General features: G+C 51.8%; 1 protein-coding gene across 3 annotated transcripts; it reads left to right on the top strand.

The window, feature by feature from the left end:
• The first annotated feature begins 167 nt into the window (after positions 1-167).
• On the top strand, positions 168-5,770 carry AP5B1 (adaptor related protein complex 5 subunit beta 1). Of its 3 annotated transcripts, none has more exons than XM_032357373.1 (3): positions 168-975; positions 1,691-1,858; positions 1,963-5,770. In XM_032357373.1, exons 2-3 carry the CDS (start codon positions 1,709-1,711, stop codon positions 4,447-4,449), a joined length of 2,637 nt encoding a protein of 878 aa, XP_032213264.1. In that variant the 5' UTR covers positions 168-975; positions 1,691-1,708; the 3' UTR covers positions 4,450-5,770. The 3 variants fall into 3 exon arrangements, with proteins under 3 accessions (XP_032213264.1, XP_032213263.1, XP_032213266.1); XM_032357372.1 differs by lacking the exon at positions 168-975 and adding an exon at positions 1,291-1,346; XM_032357375.1 differs by lacking the exon at positions 168-975 and adding an exon at positions 1,316-1,405.
• The last annotated feature ends 9,418 nt before the right edge of the window (positions 5,771-15,188 follow it).

The raw sequence follows: 15,188 nt of genomic DNA, 5'->3' as shown, positions 1-15,188 counted from the left end.
CTGTGAGTCAACTATGGAGCCAGAGCCAGAGTTGGGACCGGGCTTTCCAGCTGGACCTGTCCCTCGGGGTGGGTCCCTGTCTCCATCCCCCTGGCATCCCTGGCACCACCGGCACCCAGAGAGCCTCTTTTCCAGCGCTCTCTACCCCACCACTCCCTACCACCTCCCATCTGGTGGGCAGCAGGACAGGTGGGGAGGGGCCTGCGGAGCCTGGAGAAAGGAGAGAAACGAGTTGGCAGCAGCCAGAACATGGGGGCTCAGGTCTGTTTCATCTTCAAAGCTGGCTAATTAGAGCTAAAGGCTTTACTGTAGCCTGTGGGGCCTGGACGCCGGCAGTTCTGGGCCACGGAAGCCAGCGGTCAATGGGGCATCCGCCCTTGCGGTTCCGGGCCCAGGAGACACTGCTCTGTGAGCTACAGGCGACCCCCAAGTGTGGCCAAACAGCTCCGATCCTGCCCTCTGGAATTCCAAGAGTGCTGGATTGGTGCACCGCTTGGCCCGAGGTCTTTAGTGGCGAAGTCTCCGTTTCCAGGTCCGTGCCAGGCCTGCCGCGAGCCCTGTGATCCACCCGACCCTGCCACTCTGCACGTCGGCATCCCGTTGTTTTCCGGCTTCCTCCAGGATTATGGCCTTGCCCTGCCAGCTTTACCCTGGCTAGGCTGCCGCAGCCCTTGCCGACTGTCAGCTATTGGTATGGCCTAAGGCAAAGGTCAGCAGCTTCCGCCCGCAGTGACCCCGGCGCCGGCTCCGCGCCCCCAAGCCCAGCCGGGGGGGTGGGGGTGGCCGGGGCCGGCGTCGGAGAAGCGAAGCCAAGCCCGGAGGCGCCCGCCGGACCGGTTCGGCCGGGGCTGCGAGGAGCACTTCCTGCGGGCGCTCTGAGACCGCACCTTGCACACCCCCCAGCGGACATCCTGGGAGCCCGGAGACCCGCACCCCACGCCCTCCGCAGGGTGCGGAGAGCCCGGACGCCGGCAGGTGGGCAAGGGGGGACGGGCTGGTGGCCATCCTCGCGGGCGCGGCGGGCCCGGGCTGTCGGAAGGCCCTGGGATCGCGGCCCCCGCCCGGACCGAACCCCAGCATCCGGGAGCCTGGGCCCACCCAGCTCCACCGCCTCTGCCCGGGCCTGAGGCGGTTTCGGGGAAGGGGGGCCCCGCACGCAGCGGGACAGTTACTCAGCCCCAGCGAAACCGGCGAGTCGGCACCTGCTGGCGGGGCGGGAGGGGAGGCGGTGGCCCCGTTACGGCCCCGCCCCCGCCGCCCACGCGCCGCGCGCCCCGCCCCGCCGCGCGCCGCCGCCCGGAAGGAGCCGGCCGGCCCGAGCGCCCGCGGCGGCTGAGTCAGGCGCGGTGAGAGCGGCGGGCCCGTTACCGCGGGCGCCGGGGGCCGGGGCGGCGCTGTGGTTTCGGTGCGGGCAGCGGGCGGGCGGCGTAATGAGCTCTCCGCACGCACCGGGCGCCGGCGGCCCTGCCCCGCGGGGACCCTTGGTTGCCCGCTCCGGCGTCGCCCCCGAGACCTCTCGGTTTTATCTCGGGGTCCGGGCACGGGGTCCCCCGCTGGCGTCTGCGCGTGGCAGGGGGCGGCTGGGATTTGCGAGGCGGCCCTGGGGTGACGGCGGCCCCTTCGGGGTGCGTGCAGGTGCTCGCGCGCCCTCTGGCGGCCGCGGGCCTGACCTTCCTTCGCTTCTTCGCAGGGACCTGGGTGCGGCACCATGGGACCCCCGAGCCGGGAAACCTGGGCCCAGCGCCTGGGCGCCTTCCGGGCCAGCCCGTCCGCCTTCATGGCCGGTCCCGAGGGTGAGGATCTGGGTCGTGACCTGTTGATCGAACTGAGAAGTGAGAAGCTGAGCGAACAGACCAAGGTAGGCCCTGCGTGCATCCCCCCGCCCTGGGCCATCTGGTCACCTCAGCACCCCCGCGCTCGAACCACATTTTCGTGATTCCCACCTAAATCTCCCATCCCCAGGTTTCCTTGCTGGCTCTGAGCTTGGAGTACCCAGCCCAGCTGTGGCCGGACGCTGCTGCAGCCGAGGCAGCGGCCACCTCGTTGTTGGACACCCTGGTCCTTCTGCCCCCACGGCCCTCAGCCCTGCGGCGGCCCCTGCTGCTGGCGGCCACCACAGTCCTGGCGGCCGGAGACGCGCTGGGCCCCACCTCGGGAGCCTCCCGCCGGCTCCTGCCACTACTTCTTGGCTTGGCTTCGGGCCGCGATCTGGGGCGAGGCTTTGGCCCCGCCTCGGAGCAGCGCCCCCTGCAGGCCACGGCCTGTGAGTGCCTGCGGGAGCTGGAGAGCTGCAAGCCTGGGCTGCTGGGGGACTGCCTGGGGCTGCTGCGGCGCCTGCTGGGGCAGGAAGGCCCCGTCCAGCCGCTCAGCCTGCTGCTGGCACTCGCTCTGCGCAACGCCCTGGTGATACGGGCCAAGGCCAAGGCCGGACTGCAGGGCCTGCTCGTGGCCGGAGATGCGCCCACCCCAGGTGGTCCCTGGAACTGGGCACTAGCTGAGGAGGGGGGTGCCCACCCGCAGCCCCAGGCACCCAGCTGGCCGGCAGCGGAGGACGAGGAGTGTGGCCTTGCAGTGCTGGAGCCCAGTCCTGAGGAGGCCCGGGAGCTGCGGGCTGCTGTGGCCCAGCTTCTGGACTCCTCCTACCTACTCACTCCTGTGGCTCAGGCCCAGCTTCTGTGGCTTCTGGGCTGGGCTCTGCGGGGTCTCCGGGGACAGCCGCCAGTGCTCTTCAAGCCACAGTTGGTACGGCTGCTGGGCACGGCCCAGCTGGCACTCCTGCATGCGGTGCTGGCACTCAAGGCGGCCTTTGGCGAAGCCCTGTTCACAGCCCAGGATGAGGCCTTGCTGCTCCGCAGGCTCACCTTGGCCGCCCAGCACCCAGCCCTGCCCCTACCCGCCCACCTCTTTTACCTGCACTGTCTGCTGAGCTTCCCTGAGAACTGCCCTCTAGGCCCTGCTGGGGAGGAGGCCGCCCCCCTGCTGCTGGGGCCCCGGCTGGGCCGCAGCCTCCTGCCCAGTCTCCTCCATGACCCGATGGCTCTCCTGGCCCGCCTGCACCTGCTGTGCCTGCTCTGTGCCGAAGATGAAGAAAAGGAGGAGAAAGGCCAGGGCTGGAGCCCCCAGCGTTACCTAGGGGAGCTGCTGGCTGACTTGCGCCAGAGGGCAGCCTTGGATGGGGGCCCCCGGGCCTTGGCTGCTCTCTGCTTCCAGGCCTCCTACCTGGTCGTTCGCTGCCTAGCCACGCAACCTCTGGTGCTGACGCCCTTGACCCACGGGCTGGCCGAGCTATACCGAGCCCGGCCTGCGCTGGCTCCCCATTTTGTGGATCTCTTGGATAGGGTGGGCCCCGAGCTAGGGGAGCCCCTGAGAGCGGTGCTGCGGCAGGAGGTGGTGTCCAGACCCGACAGAGACGAGGCCCTTCGTTGGCACCTGAAGATACTGGCGAAAGTGGCCGACGGGAATGCTCCAAGTGCCACCCTAGGCTTCCTGCGAGCTGCGGCGGCCCACTGCACAGACTGGGGCCTCCAGCAGGCTCTGCTGCGGGTCTGCCGGACCTTGATGCGGGCGGGTGTCCGGGAAGGCCTGGCCGACTTGCTGCAGGCACTGGCCAGGCAGCTGGAGGACCCTGATGGACGGGACCATGCCCGGCTCTACTACATCCTCCTGGCCCACCTGGCGGGGCCTAAGCTAGGGGTGGCCCTGGGCCCCTCTCTGGCCGCACCGGCACTGACCTCCTCGCTGGTGGCCGAGAACCAGGGCTTTGCCGCCGTGCTGATGGTGCAGGAGGCCCCGGCCCCGATTCGGCTAAGTGTGGGGCCCCGCAGAGCAGCGGGCCCGGGCCCGGTGCTGCAGCTCCAGGTGGAGGTGCTGGAGCCCGTGTTCTCTCTCGAGCTGCGCTTCCGCGTGCAAGGCCAGCTGTACGCGCCGCTGGACGCGGTCCACGTGCCCTGCCTGCGCCCGGGCCGCCCCTGCAGCCCTCTGCTCCTGCCGCTGCAGCCCCGGCTCCCGGCTCCCACGCAGCTGAGCGTGCGCGCCCTGTACGCCACCCCCGCCGGCCTCACGTGCCACGCCCACCTGCCTCCGGTGCCCGTGAACTTCGAGGACCTTTTCCTGCCTTTCCCCCAGGCCCCCGATGACGGGGACAAGCAGGGCTTCTTTGAGGAGCTCTGGGACTCCTGCCTGCCAAAGGGCGCCGAGAGTCGCCTCTGGTGCCCTCTTGGGCCACAGGGGCTGGAGGCCTTGGTGTCCCGCCACCTGGAGCCCTTTGTGGTGGTGGCCCAGCCCCCCACCAGCTACCATGTGGCCATCCGCCTGCCCCCAGACTCGAGGCTGCTCCTGCGACTGGAGGCGGCCCAGGCCGGCGGAGTGCCTGTGGCCCTACGCACAGACCACTGGGCTGTGCTGCCTCTGGCCGGGGACTACCTCCGTGGGCTCTCAGCCGCTGGCTGAACCCGGAGACTAGGCCAGACCCTGAGACAGTCTTGCTCAGGGGGGGGCCTGCAGGCCAGAACACAGTCCTGTGGCTCCTTTCTTAAGAAAAAAAAGGGGGGGGGGTAGAAAAGAAAAGAAAAAAACAAACATATTCACTAATGACCTTCATGGGTGTGTTTCCTTTTGAGCCCTGGCTGGGGGCATGCACAGGGGGCTTGGGGGAGGAGAGGCTCCAGGAAAACCTTCAGAGAAGGAACCGCTGCCCTGCTGGGCAAATGGGAGAAAAAGCATCCCTATCTCTGCTTCCCAAAGAGGGTCAAACCCCGCTTGGAAGCCATGCAGTAACTGAGGAATGTGGGAGCCGGCTTTGGGCCTCCTCCAAGCTTTGTGGGGTCCCTGCCCCGGGGAGCTCAGCCTAGCTAGGATGTCTGACCAAAGGACAGAAACAGAGGAGGCTGCAGTGGTCCGGTGGCCCCTCCCGGGGTTGGAGGGGTTCCCCATGCCACGTTGACTGGAACCAGCTCAAGGAAGGGCTGGTCAGTATAGTTCGGGAGCCGAGAGAGAGAGAGAGAGAGAGAGAGAGGCTCCAAGCTGTGGGCTACAACGAAGCTGACTTTTCCTCCCCCCAACCCCACCTGAGGACCTAAGAATCTTCTAGGTTAGACAAACTCATTCCCCTTGGCCTTTTTCCAAATATGTGAGATACCTCGGCTTCAAATGTATTGCAAAGCTGCTCTGCTAACCAGGCACCGCGCTGGTATTTTCCACAGACCATGCCTCCCGCCATGCTTGCAACAGCTCAGCAGGGCCCCACAGATGAGGAAATTTGTAGGCCAGAGGGGTTAAATGATTTTCCTGTGGTCACCCAGCTGGTTAGTAATCGTGTTTTGTCACCTCGGAGCAGGTTTCCATAACCGCGCCGGCAGAAGCAAGAACTGCATGGGCAGGAGGGCCACAGAGGCCTGGGCCAGCCCTCAGGAGGCTGCCAGAGCGACAGTAGGAAGTGCTGGACCCCAGAAGGACCAGGGGCTTGGGGCCTAACTTCCGTGGTCCCTGCCTCTCGGGCTCCCCAGTCCCGCCCTCTGGATTGTGGCAGGACCAGAGGGAGAGCAGGGCCTGGGACAAGCGGGGCTCTTCCAGGTCAGGTCAGGAGGTCTGTGCCAAGTTTGAGGCACGGTAGTCAGTTGTGGGAGCTGAGCCAGCCACAGCCGATCGGGAAGGGGCTGGTTCCAGGACACAAGCTTGTCCAGCTGTTTGCGGCAGAAAGGGATTGCGGATAACCAACCGTTTCCAAGGTGGCTGGGAAGGCTCAAGGAGGGGCCTCTGGGAGCCAGCCCCGGCACCGCCAAGTTCCAGAGCCCACTGCCCCGGCTGGAGTCTGACTTCTCTCAGCACCAGGGGCGGGGCCAGACATCAGCAGGTGGATGGGCCTTCCAGCAGGGCCTCCTGACCCCCACGACTCCTGCGTCTGGCACCCGATAGAAAGGCTGAGCCCCTGAAGCTGCGCAGCGGCCTTGGCCTGGTTTCCTCCACCCACGTCCTTCAGAGGGTTTCCCGTGAGTGGGCTGTATGTCTCCCACAGACCTCCAGCACAGGGGAGTCCGGAAAATCTGCCTGTTCTCTTTTTGCCCTCAGCCACAGGATGTAGGGTTAATCCTTAGCCAAAGATGGAGATCACTGGCCTGTGTAAGGACTCACTCACTAGCCACCCATGCATCTGCCCAATTCTCCAGTGCTGAGCCCCAAAGGCCCCCGACTCCCCGACCCTGCCACACATCTGTCACGGTGGGTGTCATAGATGTCCCCTCCTTGTGTCTATGTGACAGTTTCCCTGGGATACACACTCCTAGGAGAATTGTTGAATCATAAGGCATGGATGGGCTTGACTTGACTAAGAGGTGTCTCCTCCTGCTCGCAGTATGCCTCGGAAGGTAGCGATGGACATGAGTGAACCAGCCCACGCCATCCACCGCCGTCCACCCCTTGGCACACGCCCATCCATATACCCCAGCTCACACTTCAACTTCTCGAAGGTCCTAGCAACACCAGGCTGCTCCCACGACAACCCCTCCTACAACCAAGATTTCTTCCCCAGAAGGAAAACCCCAATTTCCAGCAGCCGCTGGCCACCCATCTGGACATTAGCGATGTTCGCCAGTTGCTGGTTCTTCACTTCCTGTAGGTTTATAGCCTTCCCCACCTGCCTGAGGTTGGGCCCAGCCATGAGATCTGTTCGGGCTACTGAAACACAGACGGTCCATTCTGGGGCAAAACATTCACTGCTAACCACTCGGCTTCCTGGCCCTCTCCTGCCCTGGCCTGGCCGCTATGGAAATGTTCATGGATATGGAGGTGTTCGAGAGTTGAGTCACAATCCCGTTTTGGTATACTGTAACGAAGGCACTGGATTAAGACGGCAAACATTAATAACACACACCTTCTATGACACAAGAGGAAAGACATAGGAGGGATATTGGTCAAGCTATATTTTACTTGCAAGGAAGAAAGTATTGTGTAACGAGTTACAAGGCCATAATGGGGACCTCCAGCTTTCGCAAACGAGAATATTGTACAGGGTGCCCAGTTAACTTCAAATAAATGACAAATGATTTCTTAGTATCAATAGGTCCCAAACATTAGAACATATTTTTACCCACCCAGAAAATTGTTTCTCTAAAATTCAGATATAATCAGGCATCTTGTATTTTATCTCTCAACCCCAGATTGGTATTTATATCTTATTTCTTCTACAATCCATTGTATATACATATATTTTTTCTTTTTTTTTTTTTAAACCTTCAAAGCTCTTTACCTAGTAAGGTGACCTTCATCCCTAAGAGGTCTGAGTCCTTTGTAAGCCTGCCTGTGTCGAAGGTCTTTCATTCCTTGAGTCCTGGGGACTCCCCTTCTCCATCGTGTGGCCACAATGATTTCTTCCTTGATCATCAGGACCAATCAACCTTTCAGAGCTGTTGGTTCCAAGGCACGAAGAAGGCAAAATGACAAGGGAGCGGTCTTCCCTTCCAGTTCAAAAGAACCAGTGTTGGGTCCATTAGCATTCAGGCTTGAGTACTAAGGACTCTGAACTAGCAAGGTCCAAAGCTGGAGGGATGAGAAACAAATATTTGAGAGAGGCTTCCAGATTGCTGAAGATGATGGTAGCAGCGCAGGTGCCCATCTCCCTGCCCCCAACCAAATAACCTGGAATGAAGAAAAGAGAAAGATATAATTACACAAAACCAAGTAACCCTTAGTATAACTTGAAGATAAAATGCTCAAACTCAAAAAAGTACCTGTAAGTAAAAACAAAAAACAAGTGACAGCAAAACATCACCCATGTCCCCGTCCCAACCCCACCCTGCACGGGCTCTGGGCAGACGGACGGTGAGAAACTAGAGCTAGTAATGGCCAATGCTGGATGGAAGACCCCAGAAAGATGGAGTCCACCTGAAATCGGAAAATGTGAAGACAGGTCTAGAGCAGGTCAGAGCTTTGACTACAAGGGAGGAATTTCAAAGTACCCGGCGATTTGAGTGGGCTGTCTTTGAAGCACATAGATTTAGGGAAAGCCAAGAGCAGAAAGGAAGGGAGAAGTACCTTTTGGCATTTGGCTTTCAAACGGGAAGCAAATGGAGAAATTTCATGGCTCTGCAAGACAAAAGAAGAAAATCAAAGGACCCAAAACTCCTTCCCCCTCTCCAAACAAACAAAAATCCGGGAAAGCATCTGGACTCTCCGAGTTGGCAGAAGAGGGAGCATCGAACTTGGAATAAAACACCCAGCACCACAGAAACGAGCAAGAAAAGATTAACAGGTTCATATGGAGTCATGGCAAAATATCAAAAAATGGATTTCGTGGCATGTCAATGAAGGAAAATTCACACAGGCTCCTGAATAAACAGCCGCAAAATATGAGAAAGCTAAACACAGCACTGTAAACAGAACTACGTGTACACAAAACAGGCATTTGAAGATATGCAAAATTCCCCAGAATGAGAAATTTTGAAAAGAATGGAAATAGATAAAACCCAGGAGAAGAATATAGAAGGTTGATTGAACTCAGGAGAGAAAGGGAAGAAACAGACAAAATTATCCAGAAATATAGATTACATTATAAAATGCCCGAGGGAGAATGGGCTCAAATAAAGGTATAATAAAAGACAGGAAAATAACCAAGAACATGAGATTAAAAAGTAGAAGTCCGAACAAAATTATGGCAGAACATTGTCAAAGAAGGACTCCGGTTTGTGTTATTGGAATCTTAGAAGAAAAACCAATGAACCAGAACTGATATTTAACACTATAAGAAAACTTTCCAAGAGCAAAAAAATCTGCACCTTGGAAGGGCCCCATGGGAACTTGGGAAAACTAACCCAGAACAATCAACGTTGAGACACATCCTCATAAAATTATTAGATTTCAAAATATTTTTTAAAAAGAATTCTCAAGGGGCGCCTGGGTGGCTCAGTTGGTTAAGCTTCCAACTCCTGATTTCAGCTCAGGTCAGGATCTCAGTGAGGTGGGGCTCTGCTTCATATTTTCTTTCTCTTCTCCCCTTTTCCCTTTGCTCCCATGATCACTCTCTGTGTCTCAAAAAAAAAAAAAAAAAAGAAAGAAAGAAAAAAAAAGAAAGAAATAAAGAAAGCTCAAGATTTTCAGAAAGAAAGATCAAATTACTTTTTTTTTTAAGTTTTTATTGATTGGGGCGCCTGGGTGGCTCAGTGGGTTAAAGCCTCTGCCTATGACTCAGGTCATGATCCCAGGATTCTGGGATCGAGCCCCATATTGGGCTCTCTGCTCAGCAGGGAGCCAGCTTCCTCCTCTCTCTCTGTCTGCCTCTCTGCCTACTTGTGATCTCTCTCTCTCTCTGTCAAATAAATAAATAAATAAATCTTTTTTTTTTTTTTTTAAAGTGTGAACCAAGGATTTTTATATTCAAACAAGTCGTCCTTAAGGCCATAGGAAAGAGCTTTCTGTTTTTCAACGAGTCCTTTAGGAACTCGGCACCCAGGAGGGGTCTGAAAGAGAAGGTGCTTCATCCAGCCATGATGACACGTGTATCTACGACCTAAGGCTAAACCAAAGGGGGCATGAGGGTAAATAAGTAAAAATGTTTATCGCGATCATTAGTGTAATTAAAAGCGTGGAGAAGAAGGGAGAGGGAGGGAAATAGGGTAAAGCCCATTGATGGTGTATGGGTGACTCTCGGCTCCAAATTCACTCTTACTGGCTGCTCTGTGAAAAGAAATCTGGGCCCTTCAAATACTGGTCTTGGCCAGTTGGCTCAGTTTACTAAGCTTCGTCAGCAGAGGGCGCAGAGGAGCCACTGCCGCAGGAAGATTGCCTTCCAGTCTCCGGAGGACTCACAAGACAATGTCCGGCGCTTCTCCGGTACCCGGCCTCCAGGCATCAGGCAGCTCCTGCACCCATGGCTCTGCCAGCACCAGCCTCCTCTAGGGCCTGACAGCACTTCCCAGCACCTCACCTCGGTTTTGCATCAGAGTATCTCCAGTGAGAGGGGCATCTGGGTGGCTGGCTCAGTTAAGCGTCTGCCTTCAGCTTGGGTCATGCTTCTTTTATCTGCTATTTCTATGTGCTTTGGAGTTCTCTTTTCTTATTGCTGGCCAATGTCTTGGAACTTCAGCCACCTATTATGGTTCATAATTCTTTATATTAAACTTCCCCCGTTCAGGGGTGCCTGGGTGGCTCAGTGGGCTAAACCTCTGCCTTCAGTTCTGGTCATGATCCCAGGGTCCTGGGATCCAGCCCCACCTGAGGCTCTCTGCTCAGTGTGGAGCCTGCTTCCACCTTTCTCTCTACCTGCTCTCTGCCCACTGTGATCTCTATCTGATAAATAAATAAAATAAAAAATCTTTAAAAAAAAAAAAAAACCAACTTCCCATGTTCAAATGACTGTGTGATTTCTCTCCTGATTGGACCCTGGCTGATAAAACAGGCAATAGGGGAGAGTTAAAGGTGCCAGTAAAAATGGATAAGCCAGACAGAGTTTTGAAACGGAGGGTTTTTTTTTTTTAAATATAAACACAATATCAAACGCTAGAACAAAATATACAAGGTTTCCTATGCATCTATAAACTTATAAATGGAAGATCAAAGAATAGGGGCTCCTGAGTGGCTCAGCTGATTGAGCATTCGACTCTTGGGCTCAGGTCATGAGCTCAGGCTTGAGAGATCCCACCTCCACCCACACTCAGTGTCTACTTGAGAGTCTCTCTCTTCCTCTGCCCCTTCCTCTGCTCACACTTTCACGCTCTCTAAATAAATAAATAAAATCTTTTAAAAATGTATCAAAGAATGTACACCTCATAGAGAAAGAAATATCAGAACTAGAAAAGACTTCAAATAGCCAAGGTAATGTTGAAAAAGAAAACTAAAGCTGGAGGCATCACAATTCCAGACTTCAAGCTGTATTACAAAGCTGTCATCATCAAGACAGTATGGTACTGGCACAAAACAGACACATAGATCAGTGGAACAGAGTAGAGAACCCAGAAATGGACCCAGAACTATGTGGTCAACTAATCTTTGCAAAGTAGGAAAGAATATCCAATGGAAAAAAAGACTCTCTCTTCAACAAATGGTGTTGTGAAAATTGAATAGCAACATGCAGAAGAATGAAATTGGGCCACTTTCTTACACCGTACACTAAAATAAATTCAAAATGGATGAAAAGACCTAAATGTGAGAAAGGAATCCGTCAAAATCTTAGAGGAGAACCCAGGCAGCAACCTCTTTAACCTCAGCCATAGCAACTTCTTCCTTAGACACGTCTCCAGAGGCAAGGGAAACAAAAGCAAAAGTGAACCATTGGGACTTCATTCAGATAAAAAACTTCTGCACAGTGAAGGAAACAGTCAACCAAACTAAAAGGCAACGGATGGAATGGGAGAAGATATTTGCAAATGACATGTCAGATAAAGAACTAGTTTCAAAAATCTACAAAGAATTAATCAAACTCAACACCCACCCCCCAAAAAAATCCCATTAAGAAATGGGAAGAAGGGCGCCTGGGTGGCTCAGTGGGTTAAGTCGCTGCCTTCGGCTTGGGTCATGATCTCAGGGTCCTGGGATCGAGTCCCGCATCGGGCTCTCTGCTCTGCGGGGGCCTGCTTCCTTCCCTTCCCCTCTCTCTGCCTGCCTCTCTGCCTACTGTGATCTCTCTCCGTCAAATAAATAAATAAAATCTTAAAAAAAAAAAAAAGAAATGGGAAGAAAACATGAACAGACATTTCTTCAAAGAAGACATACAATTGGTCAACAGACACATGAAAAAAAATGTTCAACATCACTCATCATCAGGGAAATACAAATCAAAACCACAATGAGATACCACCTCACACCTGTCGGAATGGTTAAAATTAACAAGTCAGGAAATGACAGATACTGGAAGGATGTGGAGAAAGGGGAACCTCCTACACTGTTGGTGGGAATGCAAGTTGGTGCAGCCACTCTGGTAAACAGTATGGAGGTTCCTCAAAAAGTTGAAAATAGAACTATCCAGGGCCCCTGTGCGGCTCAGTCAGTTAAGTATCCAACTCTTGATTTTGGCTCAGGTCATGATCTCAGGGTCATGGGATGAAGCCTTGTATCAGGCCCCATATCTGTGCTCAGCAGGGAGTTTGCTTGGGATTGTCTCTCTCCCTCTCCCTTTGCTCCTCCCCCCACTCTCTCTCAAAAAAATAAATAAATTCTAAAGAAAAGATGGAGCTACCCCATGACCCAGTAATTGCACTACTATACAAAAATACTGATTCAAAGAGGCACATGCACCCCAATATAATACCAGCATTATCAACACTAGCCAAAGTATGGAAAGAGTTGACATGTCCATTGGTTGACAAGTGGATAAAGAAGATGTAATGCGTATATATCATATATATATAATATTTATATATAAATATTATATAATTATAATTGTATTATACATATAATATGTTATATAAATTATATAAATATAACCGTAATTATATAATGTAGATATTATATAATATATTATATATGATATATATTACATATAATATATAGCATGTATTATATATATAATGGAATATAACTTGCCATAAAAAAATGACATCTTGCCATTTGCAAGTTGGGGTCAGAGGGAGAAGCAGGTTCCCTGCGGAGGGCAAGGAGCCCGTTGTGGGACTCAATCCCAGGACGCTGGGATCATGACCTGAGCCGAAGGCAGCTGCTTAACCAACTGAGCCACCCAGGCGTCCCGGATGCAAACCTTCTAAGTCCTGACATATGTGTAACTTACTGGGTGGCCAAGCCTGGTAAAACTGTCGGAGTGAACATGTGACTCTTTTAAATGTTAAAGTAAAGATTTTTATACAGAAAAAAAATCCACAATGTGGATGGAACCAGAGGGTATTACACTAAGTGAAGTAAGCCCATCAGAGAAAGACAAATACCATATGATTTCACTCATATGTGGAATTTAAGAAAAACAGACAAACATAGGGGAGGGGAAGGAAAAATGAAAAGAAATGAAAACAGAGAGTGAGGCAAACCATAAGAGACTCTTAACTATAGAGAACAAACTGAAGGTTGCTGGAGGGGAGGTGGGTGGGGAATAGGCTAAAAGGATGGTGGGCATTAAGGAGGGCGCTTGCTGTGATGAACACCGGCTGTTTGTTTTTCTTTAAGCTTTTATTTGTTTATTTGACAGAGAGGGACACAGCGATAGAGGGAATACAGGCAGGGGGAGAGGGAGAGGGAGAAGCAGACTCCCTGCTGAGCAGAGAGCCCGATGTGGGGCTTGATTCCAGGACCCCAGGATCATGATCTGAGCCGAAAGCAGACGCTCAATGACTGAGCCACCCAGGCGCCCCAACACTGGGTAGTATATGTAAGTGATGAATCACTGGATTCTACTTCTGGAGCTAATACTACGCTACACATGAACAATTTTAATTTAAATAAAATCTTGGAGGAAAAAGAAGAAATATTAAACATAACAAACATAACTATAAAACATTATGACAGAGAATTAACACCAAACATAACAATTATATTGATATTTAAAGCTTAACTCACCTATTTCTTCAATTTTTTAAAAATATTTTATTTATTTATTTGTAAGAGAGCCAGAAAGAGCACAAACAGGGGGAACAGCAGGCAGGGGGAGAAGCAGGCTCCCTGCTGAGTAAGGAGCCCAATGCAGGACTCGATTCCAGGACCTTGGATCATAACCCGAACTGAAGGCAAACGCTTAATTGACTGAGCCAACCAGGTGTCCCTTTTTTAAAGTTTTTAACGGGGCTCAACTAGCAAGACCCAACTATGCGTTCTCTACAAGAGAAACAGCTACAGCAACATGATTCAGAAAAACTAAAGATAAGGGGATGGACAAGGTACACCAGGCAGATGGAAACAATAAAATATCAGAGGTAATGCTCTGATTTTTAAAATAGAAAATCAGAATAAAAGAATTTAATAGAATTAATAGAATAATAGAATTAATAGAATTAAATTATAGAATTAAATTCAAATAGATTAGACATGACACAAAGGGCATTTTTAAATATTATAAGCCATAATTTACAACAAAGCTGTAACATTTGTCAATATTTATGCACCAAATAGCATAGCAAATTAGTTTTTTTAGTAATCTCTATGCCCAACGTGGGGCTCAAACTCATGACCCCAAGATCAAGAGTCACACACTCATCTGACTGGGCCAGTCAGACACTCCAGTAAACACTTTTAAGATGTAGAAACTACAGAGGGGGCAAATAAATAGAAATAGAAATACACTACAGGAGATTTTAATATATCACACTCGGTTAAAGACAGATGAAGAAGAGGACCAAAAATAAGGAATGAGATCGAAGACATAAACAACATAATAATCAATATGGTAGATCTCAAGGAAGTCTACTGAACTCTATACACCAGCAATGAACAATCTAAAAAGGAAATTAAGAAAAAATTCCATTTATAGTAACATCAGAAAGAATAAAATATCCCAGAATAAGTCTGATCGAGGAAATGCAGGAGTTGTACACCGACAACTTACAAACATTTCCAAAAGAAATTAAAGATGTAAATAATGGGAAGGCATCCATGTTTATGGATTGAAAGGCTGAATATTGTTAAGGTGGTAATACTCCCCCCAAATTGTCTATGGGTTCAGTCCAATCCTCACATCACGGTCTTTTTTTTTTTTTTTTTTTTGCATTAATGGAATAGCTGATCCTAAAAATTCATATGCAATTTCTAAGGCAAAAATTAACTAAGAGCTAAATGTAAGAACTCAAGCTATAAAACAGAAGAAAAGATGGGGTAAATCTTTAGGACTTTAGCCTTGGCAATGGTTTCTTAGGTATGACATTAAAAACATAAACAGCAACAAAGGCAAAATGAACTACACTGAAAATTCTAAAATTTGTGCATCAAGGGACATGATCAGGAAAATGAAAAGATGGTCCACAAAATGGGAGAAAATATTAGCAAATCATGTATCTGATAAGGGTATAGTATCAACATATATCAAAAACTATTATAATTCAACAACAAAGAGACAAACAACCTAATCAAAAAACGTGCAAAGTGGGGGGCACCTGGGTGACTCAGTGGGCTAAGTGGTTGACTTCGGCTCAGGTCATGATCCTGGAGTCCTGGGATTGAGCCCCGCATCAGACTCCCCACTCAATGGGGAGTCTGCTTCTCCCTCTCCCTCTGCCCCTCTTCCCTGCTTGTGCTCTCCCTCTCTGTCAAATAAATACACAAAA

This window comes from Mustela erminea, chromosome 9 (genome assembly GCF_009829155.1).
Source record: "Mustela erminea isolate mMusErm1 chromosome 9, mMusErm1.Pri, whole genome shotgun sequence".
NCBI classification, from domain to species: Eukaryota; Metazoa; Chordata; class Mammalia; order Carnivora; family Mustelidae; genus Mustela; species Mustela erminea.
The sequence above is the reverse complement of the archived record's forward strand: the minus strand, read 5'-3'. Positions and strand labels throughout refer to the sequence as shown.